General features: G+C 40.6%; 1 protein-coding gene across 3 annotated transcripts in view; it reads right to left on the reverse strand.

The window, feature by feature from the left end:
• Positions 1-23303, reverse strand: part of tead3b (TEA domain family member 3 b) — a 53577-nt gene that overhangs the window by 4095 nt on the left and 26179 nt on the right. The window contains exons 4-11 of one of the 3 annotated variants that reach the window (XM_072684853.1): positions 11789-11853; positions 9190-9252; positions 4894-5037; positions 4746-4789; positions 3727-3788; positions 3495-3631; positions 2605-2778; positions 826-969 (exon numbers count right to left, since the gene is read on the reverse strand). In XM_072684853.1, the coding sequence (XP_072540954.1) occupies positions 826-969; positions 2605-2778; positions 3495-3631; positions 3727-3788; positions 4746-4789; positions 4894-5037; positions 9190-9252; positions 11789-11853 (833 nt within the window). Of the gene's footprint in view, positions 1-825; positions 970-2604; positions 2779-3494; positions 3632-3726; positions 3789-4745; positions 4790-4893; positions 5038-6596; positions 8023-9189; positions 9253-9401; positions 9465-11788; positions 11854-23303 lie in introns of those variants that run through there. The other 2 variants (XM_072684852.1, XM_072684854.1) reach the window with 2 other exon arrangements.

Consider the following 23303-nt stretch of genomic DNA (forward strand, 5'->3'; position numbering starts at 1 on the left):
CAGACTGAACATTAGACATGGTAGTGTCAGTTGTGTAAACTGTTTAAACAGTACAATACAGAGGGGGAAAAGAAGGTGATCCTGGTTAGTGCTGGGTAGTACGAGTGTACATATAAAGGTAAAGGTGCACGTATTTGTCACTGTACAGTAAAATGTGTCCTCCGCATTTAACCCATCTGGTAGTGAACACACACTCACACACACACACATGTGTTAGGGGCAGTGAGTACACACACACACACCCAGAGGAGTGGGCAGCCAACTCCAGCGCCTGGGGAGCAGAGAGGGTAAAGGGCCTTGCTCAAGGGCCCAACAGTGGCAGCTTGCCGAGCCCGGGAATCGAACCCACAATCCTGTTATCGATATCCCAGCGCTCTAACCGCTGAGCCACCACTGCCCCACATATGTAATAAATACCATGATATATACCATGAAATTCAAAATATAAATTATTACTAAAAAATTACTATTAAATATAAAAAATTACTGTGTTTAATTTTGGCTATACTGCCCAGCCCTAGACATTGTGCAAGAACAGCTCCTTAAAAACTGCACTGATGCTTAAAATATGTAAACCCCAGCAAACACTAATCTTCAGTGACCAGAAAATGACCTTCTGGCCTTCCCTTAACAATGCACTGTCAAACATCAATGAGATCCCTTGACCTGTCTGCCAGTTTAATAATTCACACAGCTATCTATCCTCCACTGTGGGTCCTGGTGAACACTAGTGAGGACACTGGGTGTGTTGAGCATGCTTTATACAGAGCTGTTTTTTTTTATTTATTATTTTTATTATTATAAAACATGTTCGATGTGACTCACCTCCACTTTCTCCACCACCTGCTTGCCAAAGGAGCAGACTTTAGTGGAGACAGTGATGGTCATGTTCTCAGTGCTGCAGTACTGGCTGCTGACGCCATAGAAAGACCCTGGCCCGTCCTGCATATCACTGCTGTTTAGATCCGCCTGCAACACAGAGCAAGCACTTCACCTTCAAGCATAGACTTGTTGACAAGACAAATCTTGCGATCCTGGCAGTGCAACAGCTGAATTGTCCTGAGACCCTTTTAAACCTCTTCCCAGACTCATCTGCATCTACAATCTTCTTCCTGAAGGCCTCAGAGAGCTCTTTGGATCTGGCCATGATGGTGATCTTCTTCACCACTCACTTCAAAAATCAAGAGCAGACCAGACTAAACGTCTGAGGTTTAAATAAGACACAGTGCTCCAGAATCCTCTCTAACCATGTTCTAATTATATTATTATTCTGCTCCTGATTAGGATTTAAGACATTTTAAGTAGTAATAAATGTGGGGGTGTTCAAACTTTCCATTTTTATTAATTACATTTTAACCTCTTAACCTCTTAATACTGTTCAAAAAGACAAAAGGTTTTAATAGGAAGCCCTACATTTTTTTTTACATGACTCTTAATGCCCTAAAACAGTAATGCGACATTTCTCTCACATATTACTGGTGAAAGAATGAACCTGTAAGCTATAAATAAAGACATTCCTGTCCACTAAATCCTTTTTTCTCCATTAAAACTCATTGTAATAAAAAGCTTAATGTGGCTTACTGAACAAAAGCAACAACCAGTAGACGCCACATGGGGAAGTGCTTATGACCAGAAACAGGTTTAATAAATCTGGTGGTCCTGGGTGGTTGGTTTAGCTTGTTAAGCCAGGTAAAGCTCTTTGTGTGTAATATGTTTCTATGGAAGAAGCTTAATGTAAAAATGATTACAGGTTCATCCGTTCAGCAGTAGGGAGCACTCATGACCAATATGAAAATCTGGTGAAGTCTCTGTTGTAGTGTGTGGTCACATTAAGCACTGCATTAGAATACTCCTGTGAACACAGCTGATCAAATTCTTTAGTATTTCGGGTGAGAGCAGAGTTACCAAGCATCATTAGATGACCATTAATACTTGGAGTGGTACTCAACTGGTCTGCTGCCACTTTTAAATGGTGAGAATGCCGATCTGGGATTGGTTAATGTTCACCTCTTATCAGAAGTCTAATTGAATTCAGTGATCTTTGATCAATACATTTACTTATAATTGAGGCCCGTTATTAGTATGTAAGAGTTACACTCTAATTTAATTACTTTAAATAGTAGATCCACTGTCAATATCAGCTGGTCTCCTGCCCTCTCAAATACACATAAGGGGGTCTATAACAAGCATTCAGAGGTGGGGCTTATTGAGGAGTGGGCAGGGTGGAAAGGATTCAACCAGAGGCTTTTCCACTGTGAACATCACTGTGGCCACTGATGGGAGCCTCAACGTTCGTAAGGTCGCAGTCCACATCTACATAATACAGGTAAAACTCTCCTTTATGATAACATAGATGAAGCATAAATGATCAATTATCAACCTCTAGGGGGCGCACTGGCCAGGTTTGAAGTGTAATTATAATGGGTTTTGTTGGACAAATCACTTGTTTTAACAAAATACAGGAAATTATTTGTGAAAATGTTTGTAAATTAAATAATAAACATGTGTTTTCAGGTCTCAGTATTTGAAGGTTGCAAGTACTAAACAGTACTCCTAAACAGACAACTGCCCTAAACACTGAGAGATTTGCTCAGATTCTCTCACCCAGAATTTGACCAGGAAGAAGGCGTTCTGGGGGCCCTTTTCGTACAGCTCCTTCAGTCCTCCCTTCTTTTCAGGAAATTTGTCATAGATCTGCCGGATGTCCACTGCCTCCAGCAGGGGGTCACTGTATGAGGGGTTGGTCTGCCCAATGTGCACAAACAGATGTTTGCTGTACTGTAAAAGGAAAAATAAAGGGAGAACATGGAGCTTAGCTTTATGTGCTCACAAGACATTTGTCCTTTATATGATCATGTTATAAACTCGTATGAAGTAATGGATGCCAAACTAATAGAATCATAAACTAATGGAAGCTTATACCCCAGCAAGTAGCACTGTGCATGCCCAATTCCCCACTGTTGAGTTGTTGTATCTACTAATATGAATATAATTATGTAGCAATAAGATGCACCTACTCTATCATTGTTTCTTCTGAAATTAAGCTTATTAAAAAGAGTTTACCGTTTTTTATTTGATGTAACTCTTTCGACTCTACTTTTCAAAGCTTTCTACTTTTGAAGCATTGCTGTGAGGATTTTACTTAATACAGCGACAAGTGCGTTAGTGAGGTCAGGATGTTGGATGATCACCACCACCTCAGCTCATCCCAAAGTATTGGATGGAGCACCATCCATCATTCCAGAGAACACCGTACCACTGTGTAATTAATACCCCTCTAGCCCACTCCTGGCATTAGGCAGCACTAAACAAGCATTTGCACATCTGTGTCAGCAGTGGGCACTATTACAAGTAGCTGAATGCATTCATTAGAATGGGTGTCCACAAATATTTGGACATACTGTACACTATTATCTTAAGTTATTTAACCAGGCTACTGTGTTCAACTTCCCTGGAGAAGTGTGCTTTATTTAAAATTGCTTATAGTCACTCACACTGTCCTGGTCTCGAGGGACCTCCATGAAGGCGGAGTACTCCAGCATGCGCAGCTTAGAGGAGGCGATGGTGCGATCCTGCCACACTGGCACTGCAGTGGCCGATGGTGGGAGTGGGGGTGCCAGGGGCTCATAAGCTAAACACAACATACAGAAGACATTCAGTGAAGCAATTTATAAATATGTAAATGTCCTACCATCATACAGATTATTTAGAGAAGACAAAAAGTACCCGCTATTGGAGGCGGAACAGGTCCGGGTAGGTTTGTGTAGGTCTGTGCAAATGGCTTGATGCTGCAACAATAGTTTTCATAATCCAGTTAGACACAAAAAAAAATAATCTGAAGACTTTATAATATGAGGGAAGACACACTGCAAATAAGCGGTAGCAACACTAACTTTGTAAACATCAACAGCAAAGTGTTTATGGACACTGAATTCATTGTATACTGGCTTTATTCAGACAGTCAGTCAAATCCTTAAATTCTATATTAATCAAAATATATGCCTTAACAGTCATGACATGAATGGGGCATAATTTCATTAAGAATTTTATGATGATCGACATAACAGACTATTATCAACAAAGAAAGTGAATACTTTCTCGATACACTGGTAAGCCATAACATTAGTACCACCTGCCTAACACTGAGTAGGACCCCTTGCGCCACCACAACAGACCTGACCGTTCGAGGCACGGACTCCACAAGACTTTTGAAGGTGTCTTGTGGCGCCACAACAGGTCTGGCCACCAGGATGTTAGCATCAGACCCTTTAAGTCCTCCATGAGCATCAGTGAGCCTTAGGTGCCCATGACCATGTTGCTGATTTACCGGTTGTCCTGTCTTGAACCACTTTTGATAGGTACTGACCACTGTATACCAAAAAAACTCCACAGGACCTGCCTGATCTGTTGGAGAGGTTTTGACCCAGTTGACTGGACATCAGAATTTGGTTCTTGTTAAAGTGTCTCAGATTCTTATGCTTAACCATTTTCCAGCCTCGCTGGCTAATATAAAGCACCCTTTGCCACAGTAGATAAAGACTATCGATGCTTTTTACTTCACCTAGTGTTGGTGCTAATGTTATGGCTGATCGATTTATAATGCATTAAGTAATACGAATAAGTTACATAACTACAAGTCAGTAGGATATTCTGTTAAAAAAAGGGCTGACGTAGACTAGTTGTTGGCAAATTGCAATGTAGCCTCTATGCATAACTCTAGAGTCTAAAATGTGTAGAAAACTCACTCCTGAGAGGGTCCAGGTTGTCCTGGGATTGGAGTTGGCCAAAACTACAAAACACAAAAGACAGGAAAAGTAAAAATAAAGAAATAAAGACCCTGGATAAGATAATCACATTTATCTTAAGTGTGTATCTGTTCAAACTGAGACCTACTCTGGAGCCTGGGGCTAAAGCGGGAGGTGGGTAAGGCGGCTGGGGCAGTGGGGGAAGCTGGCTCTTGATCAGATTTGGAGACACTATCTGGGCTGAAGAGAGCGCCGCCATGTTCTGAAGAGCCTTGTCTTTGGACGCCTGATCCTGAGGAGGAGAAGATATTAATGGTGAGAGGGATATTCTATACATATCATGTAAGGCTTTTAACAATTCTGCAGAAGAGCTGTTCTTGGCTGTTTAGGGAACACACTAGACAGACTAGGAAACCCCCGTGGGACATCACAAATGAGTGATGAGGACTGGAAACTGGATTTCAGATTTAAATATCTGGACCATAGAAGAACCATTTTGGGCTCCATATTGAAGCATGTGTGTAATAGAGATGTGTGAATTGAATATGAAGAAGGTTTAAAGAACCATTACTTGATGTAAAGGTTCCTTACACTCACACATTTTTATTGCAAACATGCTTCTTTACAGAGACAAAATAAAAACCATATAAAACACCTGTCTTTTAAAGATGGAGGATCTTCTGAAGAACCTGCTTTTGGGTGGGTTTTGGGACCTACAGAGGAAGTGCTGGAGGGCTGTGTGTGCATGCATACACTCGCCCTGCCTGTTTTATGTTCGAAATGTGTGTTTTTCTAGCAGTAATAATCGAATTTGGCTTCCTTCAGCATATGCAAGCTACTACAGTGCCCAAAAACCCACCCCAAAGCATTTCAGTTGCCAAAGACCCATCCTCAGAAGTGGGGATTACTAATCAGGCCAGAGTGTCCCTTTTAGCTTTAAAGCTCTAAAACCATCAGAGACTCGAACAAATGCAGTGGTTCTCAACCGAAATGCCAGAGAAGGAAATCAGAGAGCACGTAACAGGTCCAAATTCAGGTCTTAACACCCCCACCCGCCCCAACTTGCTATAAATTACTTTGCTATAAATAATGGAGGTGGTCTAATTAACCTTGTGTGTCAATTAGTGCTCCTCTGGGTTTCCATAAGAGTGGAAAGAGACAACAGATAGAGGCAGTTAGGAGAAGCTGATGGCAGGGTGGCACCTGAGCACACACTGCGATACAAGTTACAGACACAGCACAACAGCCAAGCTTTGGACGTTCTTCGCCCGTAACATCGACCCAAATCAGTTCAACTGCTGCTTCTAGCACTTTTGAATACACAGCCAATCAGAGCAGTCTAAAGTCTGGCTGCCTTAATGGACATTTCAGGCAGACAGTGTTTCTCAAATCAGGGCACAGCTGAAGCAGACTGGTATTTTCAGAAACAATCATCTTACTCCTTCTCAATATTACAAGCTACTGTATCTATGGTGGCCTGCTACTAGTTTCTGATGCCTGCTACTAGTAGCTGTCCTATTATAGCCGGTCATAGCCTGTAAGAATCCTAAATGTTAATGAGGGTATCCGGTTTTAAGCTTGTCCAACAAATTGAAACAACTGTAATTTATTTATTTTACTTAAAAAAAAAAAAAAAAAAAAAAAAAAAAAAAGCTCATGACTGTAAGCGGAAGCAGGGAATGCATAGGACAATGCCCAGGCAGGCACATTACTGACACCTAAAGGCCAGTGGGAAGTGTATGCATACAGCAGGACGGGAGGGATGGGGGGAGCGGTGGAGGAGTGCTGGGCATTAGCTGCGTGGGGTGCGGCAAAGCGAAGCAAAAACGCAAAATCCAAATCCACACTTACCAAGTTCATGGCCTGAATCAAAAGAAAGAGAGACCATTAGTAACAGTGTTCTAGAAAGCTGTGTTTTAATGTTCTCTCCACATGTTTGGGCTAATTTTCTCACACACAATCACACACATCAAAAAAAACTAACCATCCAGTCCACTGATTTGGGGGCATATGTGGGACTGGTTTCCCAAGAGTTTACCAAGCTTTCATGAAGATGACATGCAACGTGCTGTAGCTCATAGCCTTCCTCTGTTCACACACTTTCACTGTTAGGACACTCACATTTTTATGATCTACTGTATGATGATAATTCTGCTGCTAATCTCAGTGATGAGGATGAACCTACATGTACAGTGAAATGTGTCTCATCTGTGGTAGTGAACACTAGGGGCAGTGAGTACACATACACACCCAGAGCAGTGGGCAGCCAACGCCCGGGGAGCAGAGAGGCCGTGTCCGGGAATCGAACCCACAACCCTATTATTGATAGTCCGGCGCTCTAACCGCTGAGCCACCACTGCCCTAGATAAGTACAGCAGGTGGGCCTTTGTTGTCTTTCATTATCAAATGAGCTGATCTTAAAGGAATCAAAAGAGTGTGAATCAAAAAGTAAAGGCAAAAAACATTTAACAAATTTAACAGAAGTAACTAAGCAACATATCGCTTTTCCACATAGCCCCTAAAAAGGACAGCATTCCTCAGCCGGTCAATGCGCTCGCATGCACAATGTTGATAGGTGACCCCAACGACCTTCGTTGTTTACACCTGTTCTTCCACTGTAAAAGGTTTCTATACGCTCCTAAACCTTTCGTTGATTCATCGTGCACAGTGTTTCACTCCCGCTGCCCAGAGAATGCATCTCGCAACAGAGGGTCCATTTTTGTGCCCTCATGGGTGACACTTAAAAAAAAAAAAAAAGTGTCTGAAGGCGAAGTGCTGCACTGGGCGTGGTTGAACAGGCAATTTCGCTAGCTTCTCTTCGTATAGGTTATCGCATCATTTAAAAACTGCCTTTACTTTTTGATTCTCCCACATATTTTTTTACATATAAATAATGAAGATTGTCTAATTTACCTGGTCACTGAATGGGTCACGTAATTGTTTTTTAGGTAACAAGTATCAGAGGGTTGTTTTTGTTGTCGTTGTTGAGATAAACCAGATCTATCTTTCGGCTCCTAATGCTATACTGAGTAAACTTGGACACAAACACGTCTTGGCTGATCTGCAGTTGGTGAAAACTATGTAAATATAATCTTTCAGTAAACAATTTCTCCTTGTTTAAAAGTGCTGCCATGACTATGCAAACTCAATTACTCAATTAATAAATCTGATTAATTATTTGGTAGTTTGCATGATGACATCTTAAATTGCCCTACCAGTTTCTTCTACAGTAATTAACGGAGCCTGGTAGACATTATGTATGGCACTGTCTGTTGCTACATAGTGTTTTTCTATTATTTCTTATTATTTTTATTTACCTTTTCCAAGAAGGATTTCTGGAATATTTGACTAATAAAAAATAATTTTTTAATGTTAGTTTATGCCTATTTTATAGCTAGAACACAAAAATATATTCATAACTGGATTAATTAAAAAATAATCAGCAGACTACTTGATTGACTACTATTAAAACTGATGCGTGTCATCTGAACATGACTTGTGGGAAACCAGGCCCTCATTATGTTCTGCCTAAATGTCATTTTCTGTTCTGTAGCTGCAAAGAACATCTGTGTTATTGTGAGTACAAAAGCAGCTCAGTAAGCTACACTATTAGTATAAACACTCAAACACAGAAGACCATCTTTACAAGCTTTAAAAAAAGGGAAAGCTTGAAGAGCTAGAAACTGTGGACCCAATGAGCTGGAACGTCTATGCTCCTAATCAACTAACAGGTTCATGAAAGTCACGAGGAATCATGCAATACATTTCCTTTGTGATCCAGCTTTTGATGTATATTACTGAGGAGTGGGGGTTCCACAGCACAATTTGGAATTTCTTTGATGACTTTGATCACTATGAAATTACAGTAATGGCTTTAATCACTATACATTACAGTAATGACTTAAGGGTGCAAAACTGCCAGTCAAATTAATTTAAGCAACTGTAGAGCAAATGGCCAAAATGCTCTTTATAAATAACCTCAGAAAAAACAATGCTGTATTCTTAAAACCCTTCTTAAAAGCCTTCTGAACAGAATGAACTGAAGAGGTGGGATGGACATGGGATGGGGGGGGGGGGGTGTCTGGATGAAAAGGAGGGGAAAGACTGAAGAGACAGGGAGCGAGCCTCAGGAAAGCCTACAGGCAGAGAGCATGGCGCCATCATGCACTTTCAGCCTTCTCTGCTACAAAGCAAGACACTGAACTACACTCAGACCATCCAGATCTACTCTACAGCAACATCACAGCAGCTTCTGAGCGCCTCCGTCCAACACAAGCAGCCTTTTGTTTAAGGAGGTCTCCTCTTTCATTGAGCTCCTCTTCAGAGTTTTGGCCAGCCAGTGGTAACATGGAACTGGCGGTTCCATGCGGTAAAGTCTTCTCTGATTGGTTAGCGCAAAGCCAAACGCTGCAAAGCCCCGCCCCACCCGCAGGAAAGCGCATACCTTCAGCTTTGACTGTATTTCGCGAGATTTTCTCCGGGCAAGAACCTGCAAGTGGCTAGAAACCTGCAGAAAAGGAAGAGTGGGGGGAAAGAGAAAACACAGGGAGAGTAGGGAAGGAAAGAGAGAGAAAAGAGAGAGAGAGAAGCCGTAACCAAGGAGGAAAGAGACGCTCATTCGCATGCTAGCCGAGGGGGCCAGCAGGAGACACCTACCTTTATACCCGCTTGGAACTCGCGGACTTTCTTCCGTGCTAACACCTGTATGTGACTAGATACCTGAAGGAGTGTGAGAGGATTTTAAAAAACGCACACACATGCAGACACACTTATACATACACACATACAACACACGCAATGATTGTCCACAGTAGGCATGGGTCAATATGAAAAATTGAATATCTTGATAATGACCTAATGATAATATTATTAAATATGTTATTAAATATTAAATAATACATGAAAAATAAAAGGTACACTGTTGCAGTCAAAAAAAACAAAAAACCTTGTATCTCCAAAATGCAAATTTACAGAATAAGCAAAAAAAATTAATCTTATTATAGCTATTGGTCCATTCATCACTTAATTTTCACACAATGTAAAGAATAACTGCCCAGGTTTTTTGCGACAGTGACAATACAGAGTCCTGAATGCAATTTTCAAATGAACATAGTTTCTTCTGTCAAGACACACAACATCTCTCATGGCAATTTAGTATTGCACAGTAAGTTAAGTATAGTAACTTACTTTGGACCTTAATCACCCAGCCTAATGCACAGATTTGCACCTTTGTATTTATTGTCTATACACCCTGTCTCACGTTTTGTCTATAGAGCTTGCACAACTGTATCATGTCCTACCTATTCTGCACTGGACCTATCAGTGGTTGTTCTTACTGAATTAGTTTTCATATTATCATGATATTGTTCAAATACAGTGGACATGTTTAAAAAGCATTCATAAATGGTCACTATCGTGTAAAAACCTCATACCTCCAAAACAGCAACTTTACAGGGAAGGAAAAAAACTTTTTTAACTTTCAAGCTTTTAAAGACTAATCTGAAAGTATAGTGTATATTATTTCTGTGACAGATTTTTTTTTTTTTACCAAAATGGCAAACCTTAACTTTCAATGGAAGTCAATGTAAAAATATTTTAGAGCATTTCTATTGGTCCATTCATCATATTCAAATTTGAACACAATGTAAAGATCAACAACCAGATTTACATTATGTCAAACAATGAAAAACGATGAAAATGGAGATGGAAGGTTTTTGTAAGACCGCATTCTTACACTGACACACATTCACTGAGACATTCCTTTAATACAATCAGAATCAGTTGCTATTAACATATGAACTTTCACAGCACTACTACTGTTCTCAGTTCTGTCCTGGCATGTGCTTTGCAGGGATGTTGTAGCAGTAGTAGAGGTGGGCAATATATCACTATTGTATCATATTGTGATCATCATATGGTGGATAATCGGCAGTGCTTAAAGAGCACTGACTCACTTTCATTGCAAAGAGTGTCATTATTCCTGTTTAACTGGATGCAGTGCAGCGGTATTTGACAGTGCAGGACAGTATTTGGACAGGCGTATTTAAAATCGGACAATATTGGTGCATTCTGTCTGCACAAAATATATTGTGTAGCGTGATCATATTTTTTACCATATTGCCCATCCCTACACTCTTACAAAGGTGCTTCAACTGTTTTTTGGAGTGATGCCACAGAAGAACCACTTTTTGTGCCATAAGGAACCATGTTTGTAGTAAAGACAAGTGGGTGTGGAGAATCTTTTTCACCACTATGATCTGACCGCTGGTTTAAATCCCAGGTCATGCTGCTTGCCATCAGCAGTGGAGCATCAGAGTCCTAGAGAGCATGACTGGCATTGTTCCCTCCAGGGGGGGTTGATGACACTGCTGCCCTACATCACTCCTAGTGTGACGCTGGTCAGCACAGGCATCTGTTAGCTGTTGTATCTAGTGACGCTGCATCAGCGGCAGTGGTAGTGCTGGGAGCATTGCTAGTGATGGGGTTCACACATATAGGGATTGGGTAATTGGCCTTCCAAATCGGGAAGAAAATTGATCAAATTAGAAATACATAATAACATTAAAATAATCTTTTTTTTATAAAGTGAGGGTGCTTTAAACCCTTGAATGGTTCTTTGCATTCCCCTCACACACCTCTACTACAAACATGGTTCTTTATGGAACCACCAGTGGTTCTTCTATGGCACTGCTGCTCATAGAACAATTTGACGCTCCTTTAAGAGTGTAAGAAGTAGGCCATTTACTTTCTCATTGGCTTTAGAGATACAGAGGCTATTAAAATTTGCATGGCATGATCACCATTTGGGTTGGGCTCATATTTAAATGGCTAAAATCCCATCCCATAACAATCCCACTTATACACTGGCATTTTTAATGTGTGTTCTTAAATTAAGTGAATTAAATAAATTAAATAAATGCATGCATTTTTAACTGACTGGAATCTTCACTAAACATTAATGTTAGTAGCTAATCTGGATTTTAACCCAAATATAAAAGTAAGACGTGAGTGAAAGTGGCTCAGATGGAGGAGCCGGCAGCTACCTGTTTCCTTGTGCGGGTTTTGCCCGTCCTCAGCTTGATGTACCTGGCAATGAGCTCATTACGTCCTACGGAGAGAGAAAGAGAGAGAGAAAGAAGGACCATTTAAAAGACCTGCTTGCTCTTGTTGTTGCCACAAGGTGGCACTCGAGGAGAGCAGCAGTGTGAAACCCGTGTCCTCAAACACACAGAAACACAAACATGAACCCTGTTCAGTCCAAGTGAGACGACTTACTACAAATAGAAAATTAATAAAGGCAAGCTGTCAACATTGAAGTGATAGTGTCGCTCTCTTACACTGAGCAAGAGCTGCGTTTAAAGTGGGACTTTCCAGAGCTTGCTAAGCTGCCAAAGCAATTAAAAAAAGGCAGAAAGAAAGGCCTTCAAAACAGCACCTTTACACTGCTCCCTTAATGTTCCAGCTACATAACGCACTTACACTACTAAAACCTACTACATACCAGACTACTGCCCTTTCTATTTTGGGCCAAACTGCCCTCATGTTTGCCAGCCAGACCATGTGAGGCAGACTATTATCCTCTTAAATGCAGTTTAGCTGGAGGTGGACTACAGAGATTGAGGTCTAGGGAAAGATGTGTACAGATGCATTCCTGTCACTGAAGTCAGATTGAGGTTTTGTTCTTCGTGGCCAGAGATAGGAAGGTTAAAAAGTGGGTCATACAGGATACCCTGCTGATATGGGCCAATCTGCTGTTTATATGATTTTACAACTGAAAAGATTGAGACAGATGTGTGCGCATGAGTGTGTGTTGGGGGAGTGCTTAATTAAGGCTCAATTAAAGTTCCTTCTTATATATATATATATATATATATAGAGGTCAAAAAGTGAAACACTGCTAAAATGGACATACGTTTTTTTGCGGGACAGCAACAACATACATATACACATATATATATATATATATATATATATATATATATATATATATATATATATATATATATATATATATACACACATACATACATACACACACACACACACACACACACACAAAATATCACTTAACTTAAAACCACCTCACATCCTAAAGGCGTAATTACTGTTTGTGTTTAATTTGATAAATTATTAATATATCTATAATATATATAAATAATGCTTTTTTTCAACAAATGTTTTACATTTAATAAATATATTTCAACTGTGCCAAATGCATAGAACTTTATATTTTATATTTCTATTTGGATTTGTTTATTTTCTTTTATTAAGAAAATCATCAAAATGTGTAATTTTATCAGGGGTGCCCAAATATTTGAATGCCACTGAATGTTCAGTTATTATTATAATATAAATTAAATGATTAAAACATTCCATCATCCACACATTTCCTTATTCACTAATATAATCCTTACTGCTGCTCAAAAACCCTTAACAATATCAATATATATATATACACACACACACACACACATGCACAGACACACACATACACACCTTTTCACTTAATGTTAATGTGAATTTGGCAGCTGTTCTCTACATTGTGCCAAATTTCATAATGAATGGACCAATAGAAATGCTCCAAAGAGAATAAGATCTTTTTACACGGACTTCCATTAAAAGCAGTAAGCAAAGTAGTTTGTGCCATTTTAAAGATAGGAGGTTTGTGCATGAGAGCAACGACTTGCTGGTGGTGGTTGGAAAATTAGAGACGGACACGCAGTCCCTACTTCCCTCATGTTGCCTCGATCAGATCACTGAGGGGGGCTATTTCTGCTCAGAGTTTACAGACTGTTCACTCTGGGGAAATCAGAAACCGTGCATCCGCAGGTGGCCTAACACCTGGGCCGGCCCCTAATCACACGGTCCATCCTCCAAGAGTTGGGAAAAGTTTCTGCCAGAAAGCGCTTTGCATGCTAACAGATGATAAGATTATTAATTATTAATCAATAATCAGAGACATGAATCAAACAAAAGCAGCAGAATTATCTGCCTCTAGTACTTTCCAAAATGTGGCACTTAATTATAATACTTGTTAAAGGACCTAAGAACATCGCTGTCAAGTGTAAATATATTATAAATAAATATATATGTATTTATTAAAAGGCAGTTTTTATATTGTTTTTTATATATTTTTATTACAGTTTATTATACTGTTGAAGCCCTCCCTAAAAAACAAAAACATTCAAATATTTTTTTTTATTATATAGCATATTACTTTAATCATTTTCATTAAAAGATATTTAAAAAGATAAATGAAATAAAAAAAAAATATTAAAAAGTGATAAATATAAAATGTATTTGTATTACAAGTGTATTTATTTTTTTATTTAAAAAATGAAGATATTATTTGTATCATAATTCATTATTTAAGCTAAAGAGACAACATATCAAAGATCATGTATCTTATTAATTCCCTGTAACTTCAGTAATAAATGAAGATGACAAAGAAACTGTAAAACAATCACTAACAAGGAACAGATACGAGGTTTTGTTAAAACAGGGACAACATGCTTTTTAGTCAACATGAAAATTTATAGTTTGTAACTTGTTTGTACAGGAACGAACACACACACACACACACACACACACACACACACACACACACACACACACACACACAGTCTGCTTTCAAAGCTCCATTAGTGACCATAAAAGTCAAGCAGTGCAGTTCTGCGTGGGGGTGGGGGGGGCTGGGGGGGCAGAGGGACACAGAAGGAAATGAGAGAGAGAGAGAGAAAGAGAGAGAGCTTGAGCGAGAGAGATGCAGTGTGTCCACCCTTACCAGCCATATGTTGCCCCCTCCTCCTCCCTTCCCCCTACAGACACACCCGCACAGGCCTCTGCCTGCCTCTCTCTCTCCCTCTCTCTTTCTTTCTCTCGCTCTCTCCCTCTGCATTCCTCGCATTCCTCAGCGCCTGTCACATCTGCCCCACACAACCTGATTGGACGAGGCTGGGCTTAGAGCACGCACAGAAAGAGACAGAGAGAGAGAGAGAGAGAACCAGAGAGAAACATGGTGAGAGAGAGAGGGGGGGGGAGGGTCTGTGGTGGAGAGAAAGAACTTCACTGTTTCTGCCAACAACTGGCAGCTGGACTTCTCCCTCCATACCCCACCCTATCCCACCCCGCCACGCTCACCAACGGCTGCTCGCACCTGCCGTGGACGGTGCTGCGAGAGCATTCAATAATTTACTGGCCCCTTCCCCCATTCTCTCTCTCTCTCTCTCTCTCTCTCTTCAACTGTTGCTCTCAATCTTCCTCAAACTCTCAAAGCCTTCAGCTCATATCTGAGAGCCATCAGCTCCTACTGCAGGCTCCTGGTGAAGATGATTGCAGGTGTGGAAAGTGGTGCAAGAGTCAGATAAAGAGAGAAAGAGATGGTATCGCACTGACCTCGCTATTTGTTCACTGAGAAAGGAAAAGAAAAACTGCCCATAACAACCAAGCAGTCGTCGAGCTTGGCCATTTTTAGCTGAAATAAAGGAGCTTGTTTTCTGTATTGGTTTGCTTATTTATTGGACTTGTTAGAGTAACATTATTGTGCCTTAAAACAGCAGCTTCAGAATCACGCTGATGCTCCACTGACTGTAACTGTGGAGAATGGCGCCTCTGCGATTTCCACTCCAGGCCGGAACGCTGCTCCTGCGCTATGGTGGATCCTTGGTGGAGCTGCACTACGAGACCTCTCTCCAGAAACACACAATGCAAACATGTCGAGTTTTCACTGCAAGCACTGCATTACTGTAGTTATTTCACTGTTGGGTTTGGATTCGACACAAAAAGTGTTCAAACTTTGGCATGTTTGGGAATTTTGAAAACAGCCACAAATGCTGTCCTAGATGAATGTGCATTCATCTACGTGCGTTATCTTGGCTAAAAATTTGCCATAAATAAGCATTATCATCATTATGAGAAATGAGGTTGGCTTCTAGACCTTCTTTTTTAAGCCCTAGCTCCAATAATCACAGTCCGCCACTATTTCGTAGGGTCCTAAATGCAGTCAAATGAATAAACTGCAGATATTTTAGTGCAGTAGCCCAGAGTCACCTAAACATTGTGCCTCTCTGGAATTATGAATTTAATAAATATGGATACATCTGCAGTAAATATGTCTAGTAAACATCATCAAACATGGGTTCGAACTAGGAGTCAAATCTGCTGATACTTCTAAGACGCCGATACCCTTGTACATCCCCTTGTTTAAACCACTACACTGTTAAAAATAAAGGTACTACAAAGGGTTACTTGAAAAAGAAGCATTATTGCACATGAGCTGAGAGTGAAAGACCTTTAAATGGGTAAAGAAGTTTTACATGGCCGCCTTCAACCCTTTAAACCCTTCTTCAGACACCAGTCTTTAACCATTATGCTTCTTTATAGGAGTCAGAAGGGTTCTTCTATGGAATAACTCAAAGAACCCTTTGTAGCACCCTTATTTTTAAGAGTGTAGAGTTACAATCAGCGCTTTTAACAATGTGGAAAATAAAGCCCTGATTATTTAGAGCAATCCTGCTCTTAATACCAAGGAAGACACTTGACACAATTGCGCCGAAGATAAACACACATTCGCAAACAGCTGTTACAACATAAAGATTCACAGCTCCAAAGAAAGCAAGGTGTCCTCAAATTTGTGATGTGCCGTGTATGCCAACAGCACACTCTGCAGCTCATCCAAATCACTGCACCTTCCTCTCTCTCTTCAATCGTTCACAATCTCTCTCTCTCCCTTTCTCTCTGATTGCTTAATGCTCTCTCCGCTCCGTTTGGAGAAGACTGGGGGCGGACTCTTAACCTTTTCTATGCCAGAACACGCCCAGCTCACTTTTTAACAGCGTGCCCCATGGAAATTTCCACCTCCTCTGAGAGACGGAATCCCTCTTTCTTTCTCTCGGTCTTTCCCCTCTTCCTCCAAACGTACATGGAGGGTTTAAACCACAGTGGCCCTCACAAATATGCCAATGATTTGAATGATGACGATTTCCAGGTGAAAACACTGCCGCCACCCTTCACAAGACATTTGGTCTCCATTTGACCTGTCCCCTTTGGGAGAGGAGTTGCAGAAACGACGCGGTTGCCGTAGGCCAAGCCCCATCCTTCTCCTCTCGAGACTGCCACACCACACTGGGTCAGTCGCTGGCTATCTGGTCTGGCAAGGTGCTCAGGGCGCGAATGATTTAACAACAACTTCCTTGGCATCGCTGCTCAAGCCAAGAGGAGAACAAACGTCTGAATGGCAGAACCAGAAAGGCAGCATTTCTGTCAGTCAACTGCGCCATGAGTCACTTTGTGAGAATCAATCATGAAGCAGGGGAGATGAGTACTTCCTCCTAAACGCACAGGTTGTAGCCTCCATCAAATACCGACTCACAAACGGCCCTTTCTGGAACAACTGGTGCTCTTTAGCCCTCTTTCGTCCTTTACCCCAGATATACTACAACAGCCAACACTTGCTTGGTGTTTAAAATGTGCTTCTTCAGATTTGCACTCACTCGCCACAAGCTGCTTATGTTAGGGCTGTAAGAAAATATTGATACACTTGAGTATCGTGATATTTACTGTATCGGTTGTCAGAAATACAGTATACATTTTTAAAAATCATTTGTTTGTCAGATTTGTCCCCTTTTTCTTCACATTTGGTCCTGCCAATTAGCCCACCTGTTCATTGCTCCCCCTAGCTCTAGCAATGCTCCTAACGCTAAGGACTTAACACATGTCTCCAGGCAGCCGACACGCTCTGAGGAAGGCGTCGGTTTCCCAGCTCCGCTGCACCAGCTAACAGACAGCTATGTCAACCAACATCGCTTAAGAGCAATAAGGGGACTCCAACCACTGATGGCAAAGCGGCATGGCTTGGGATTCAAACTTGTGAGCCTAGTCTTTTATTTTTGAGGGAATCCGATCACAGGAAACTCATTCTGTTCACACTTGTATTACATGTGGACGAGATCAGTCACTGACCCCTGAGTGAGTGTGGTTTGAGAGTGATCTGATCGTAACCTGATCACAATGTGTCTTGTGGGTGTTTATACCTGTTAATTTAAGCAGACAAATGAAACCCGAACATGATCTGATCACCAAAAGGCCGTTTGTGTTGTATTTAAATCTCAACCGCTAGGCAGTCATGATATCCCACTTTGCTGATAGTGTATCTCGCATATAGACATATAGTATCTCAAAGTTTTTTCCAATACACAGCCAGAGCTTGTGTACCTAAATTTCAGAGTTTTGTCCATTTTACACCAATTATGTCTTGGCTAATTAGCTGCATTTGGATTTTTGGGACAATACTGTCTCTGTCTATCTGTTCTCTGACTAACTATTCCCCTAAGCAGTCTCAAGCATGTCAATACGGACTTACAGTGCTAAAAAAAAAAGGGGGGGGGGTTGGGTTGGCCAGCACTTTAAATGAAAATGGCCTTGACATGCCCGACCCAGTCAGGAATACCATGGCAGAAGCGGTCAGCATTCCCCGGGCCTAACGTCAGTGCTGGTATTAAGAATGCTGAGGTCATCCCACTCGTGAGAGGACTTCTTCAGTGGCAGGGCCTTTGGCCCGGCCAGCGAGGCCTCAGATGACTGGCTGTAAGTGGAGAAGGTGTTTACAGCTATGGAAAAGAGCAGGCACTATGCAAGACTGCCACAGGGGGTCCTGACTATTCCACTATTCCAAAGACGCAAGGAGACAGACCACATGTTGACCAGTAAACAATCTGCAGATGAAGATTTATTTTCAAGTGCAAGAAAATCATTTACTGGAGACAGACCTGGTGAATCAGCTGTGTTACCAAGACTGGGGCAATAAACCACATCTCCGTCCGAACCACAATAAGTCAACATTCCCTTGTGGCTAGTTTGTTAAGTTTTCCTGATTAATTCTTAGTGTTTATACAATGGCACTCACAAGTGACCAAAGATTAACGACGGTAGCTCTTCAACTGTAGTGAGTGCAGATATGAGATTTGGTGCAAGTTGATCAGTCACCAAGACCGATACAAGAAGATCAACAGACAGCCCACACATGTTTAAATACTCACTTTCCACAAGGAGGGTGATGAAGTCAGGATGATGAAAGACACCCTTCACTGTATGACTATCTGTACTGCGCAACCAGCTGAACACAAAAAAATATATATCAACTGAGATTTACTGGTAGACAAATACACACTATAGTTCTGCGGTTGGAACTAAAGTTCCCAGGAAAACATGCTGGGGTCAGTTTGACCCTCACAACTGGAAACTTGGCTTTGAGTCATAAATCAAAAACTTAAGTTACAACTTGTGGATTCATAGAACCACAGGGACAGGCGGGCAGTGCTCTCTCTCTGTGTGTGTGTGTGTGTGTGTGTGTGTGTGTGTGTGTGTGTGTAGACACAGAAGCATGTATAAATACACTCACGCAAACACCCAGTAAGCAGACTGGTTACCGTTGCTCAATGAAGATGGTAACAATGAACAGGTAAACTCATCACAGCTTAGTCATGAGTGCACTACACTGCTCAGACAGACAGACAGTTCTTCTAGTAGGTAACAGATCACTGACGTCATGCAAAAATCTCTACATGTCTCTAGTTTGATATTTAGGACATCATGTGAATCTGGCAGTTCATTACAATGCTACACTGTCAAACACCTAAATACCAAAAAAAAATTGTTCTTTACAGTGTGTGAGAATTTCATGATGAATGGACCAATAGAAATGCTCCAAAATAAGATCTTTTTACACTGACCTCCATTGAACATTAATGTTGAACATTTTTTCCTTCTACTGTAAAGTTGCCATTTTGGAGATACAAGATTGTGTGACAGCGGCAATATATGTTTATTATTTAAAGTAAATAAATAAATACATTTAAAATATATATTTTTATATATAAATATTTTAAAAATATACATACAAGCACATTTTTGCTTTCAGCATTTCCACATTTTGACTTGACTTTGAATGTAGCAATTGTTCTTTACATCTGTACAAAATCTAAATGGGCCAATAGAAATGCTCAAAAAATATATACATAAAATAATAATAAAATAATAATAATAATCTAACATATCCAACATAATTTAACATATCTAACATAATTTAAAAATAAACATCTGTGCAAAATCTAAATGGACAAATTACTTCCACTGCTAAGGTTCTCATTATCCTGTAAAGTTGCCATTTTGGTGAAAGTAGGTTTTTGCATTGCAGTGACGATATGTAATTGTTAGCAGTTAATAACTACAGGGACTGGGGTAGGGGCAGGGACTGTTATTTCAAATGATTTGAGCTGTCCTGATAAAGTACAAGTGTCTGACAGGGTGCAATTAATTAGCTCTAGCGCTGCAACAACAGGCTCTTTATTAACCGCTAATTCAATTTATAATAGAAGTGGTCTGAATTATTTCTTTGTTTACCTGTCAAATCTAAACCTCACTGTTTTTCCAGATTTGCAACGATGTACTGTACGGTAGTACTGCAGAAAACAGGGCTTAGATAATTCTGTTACCCTTGGATAGAGGTCACATCAACTCCGAAAACTTGGGAGTCACACTAAAAATAGACATACAATTTCAAGGATGCCATCTGGCCATGTCATTTCCAGACAGCCCATAAGGGAATCCCTTCTTGTTACAGATATAACAGACTAGAGAGACCTGAAATGCAAACAGATGCAGTAGTCCTGGAAAAATGCTAACAATGCGATATCCACAATGCCACCAACAGGCGCCATCTTCTCCTGCTACCAGCGGTGCAGCGGTGTGTCCTTCTGAGCTATCAGGGAGGCTGTAAATATGTTTATATTTAACAGCAGGGAACAGAGTGAGCCAGGGTGATGTAACCTCAGCTCAAGTGGGAGACATGGCACAACGTCCTCCCTACACAGCTCTGCAGCTCATTATCTGCTCATGTGCTGACTGAAGATCAGGGCTTCTTTTCTTTTGTACATCAATTCTAACTAGGATTAGATATGCTGAAACTGACTCTGGTACTGTGGGGGAAGTCCTCAGTTACGTGACCTTCTGAACTTCTTCTAATTACTGAATTCAGCTGAACGAACCTATCAAACTCCATGGAACTGCTAGAAATACCAGACTTGCATTCATCTCTCCTATAACTTGAGAATAACAGCCAGCACATGAGCCTACGGTTACCAAGTACAATACCAAGTGTCTGCTAGAGGGGTATAAAGCTATGCGAACTATGTTCTCGAGTGATGGAGCTTCATCCAATACGTCTGGATTTATAAGAGTGGTGTTTATGATCCAGAACTATTCATTCTACATCAGTTTCTGACTTCATAAATTCACCCATTTATAAATTCTCAGACTTTGTATTAAGCAAGCATGAGGACCTCCATGCAACTGACTGGAAATAATCCTTACCTACAAAGCACAGGAAAAGAACTGGGGTTTCCTAAAAATGGCTGTTCAGGAGAACTGTGGAGGTCAAGTTAAGCTCTGGAAGACCAACAAAGTCTGTTAAGAACCAATCAGATATCAGTATTGCTGAGTCAAGAGTAATGGTGCATCGTTCCACATATTCTTCTGCAACAAAACTAGTGCTGTGGACTGATTAAGGTAGAAAGCCACGGTCGTCAAAGGTGTTTGTAAGTGTGAAGTATGAAAGGGGGGGGATACATTATGCCAACAAAAAACATATATATATATATTTGAATCCACATTTTTTCCCCCAAATATTACTCTGTTAAAAAGCTGAAGTTGAAGGTTTCTACAACAGGATAATAATCCAAATTATACCCAAACATGAACTACTCCAACAATACTCCAGCATGAACTACCTGAAGAGACAAAAACTGAAGCTTTTGGAATGACCCCGACAGACCCCTGACCTAAACATCACAGCATATTTGTGGAACAAGCTGTGCCACAAGACGACCCCAAGAATATCGCCGGCTTCTACAAAGAAGAAAGGGCAGAAATTCCAGTTACAAGAACTGAAAGTCTTTAAGCTGCTAAAAAAAAAACATCTGTGACTTCTGCCAAAGGTGGTGTTACTGAATTAACTTTATAAGGTGCCGAAACTTTTGTGAACAACTGTACACATATATGATCAGTTCATCCATACTAGGCCACCCAAAAGCTCTTCACGGGGCTACCTAATGGAGGATATTCCATAAAAGACGTGCAGTGAAGAACAGGCGAGATCCAACATCCAAACAAAAAGCTTTTAGCTTTCAGAAAAGAGCGTTTAAGAAATACTGCATACTGAAACTACACAAGCGCTAGACAAGCTGGCAGGAGCCGCTGCACGAGAACCCAAACACACAGGGGCAGGAGTAAAGCACGGAAGGATTTAAGAGGCGTTGAGGATGGGAATACGGTTTGGTCTGCAGCATGGTAGGGACTGTTCTGTCGGGCAGTGGGTTGAGCGCGGGGTTCTGTGAGGACAGCGGAGAGAGGGGAGAGAGGGGGTCCAGCTCTGGGTTTTAAATACACGGTTTCCCATCAGGCACTACACTGCCTTCTGGTCTGCTTCACATCTCTCAGCCTGGGCCACTAATTCAAACCAGCGACCAGCGCTGCAGCTCGTCTCATCTGTGTTTTTCCCAGGAAGAAAAGGAGAATGGAGAATGAGAGAGATGCAGGAGGGTGAGGAAAGTGAAGAGAGAGACAGCGGGAGAGAGAGAGAGCAAGAGCAAATAACGAACCTAAATAATAATAATAATGATATGCAGGCATATATAGTCTGATATAGATATACAAGTCTGATATACAAGTCTGTTATTTATGGCCTGAAACACTGAAATCTTATGAACAAACTAACAGAAATGGTTTAAAATGACCTGAAATAGTGTTAAATAAACCTTATCCTGTTTAGTTACTTTTTGGAGATACAAGGGTTTGTTTACAAATGTCTTAGAAAGAAGAATGGGTAAAAATCCAAATCATTTTAACTGCTACAGAAAAGCATCTGTGATTTTTGACAAAGGGGGTGCTACTAAGCACTCACTTTGCATGGTGCCCAAACCTTTGCATACAATCAAACATATTATACAGATCACAGACACCAGAATCAGTTCATCCTTCCCAGCCCACCCAAAAAAGCCCTTAACGAGGGATACTTAATGGAAGATACTCCATAAAAGATGTGCAGTGAAGAACAGACGAGATCCAACATCCAAACAAAACCCCTCAAAAAAGAAGGGTTTAACTTAAGCTTAAGAAATACTGCATGTTTATAGCCGTTAATATGTAGTTATATACAGTATGAAAATCCAATTCTACATTGATGTCCATTAAAAGATTTTTTTCTCTAAGGTTTTGCAAGACAGTAAAGTTACATATGCACATTTGTTATTATTTTTATAATTTTGATATTTTATTTAAATCTGTTTCATATTATATATATATATATATATATATATATATATATATATATATATATATATATATATATGTATATGTATATGTGTGTGTTTTCTATAAATTTTCCCCTTTTCCTCAAATCTTGTACTGTCAATTAACCCATCTGTAGGTTAATTGAACATCATCTCCGATACATGTCAAGCCAGCCATAGCCTCTTTTTGAACTGGGGTTCCACTGCATTCCCC

Source organism: Salminus brasiliensis, chromosome 7 (genome assembly GCF_030463535.1).
Source record: "Salminus brasiliensis chromosome 7, fSalBra1.hap2, whole genome shotgun sequence".
Taxonomy (NCBI): Eukaryota; Metazoa; Chordata; class Actinopteri; order Characiformes; family Bryconidae; genus Salminus; species Salminus brasiliensis.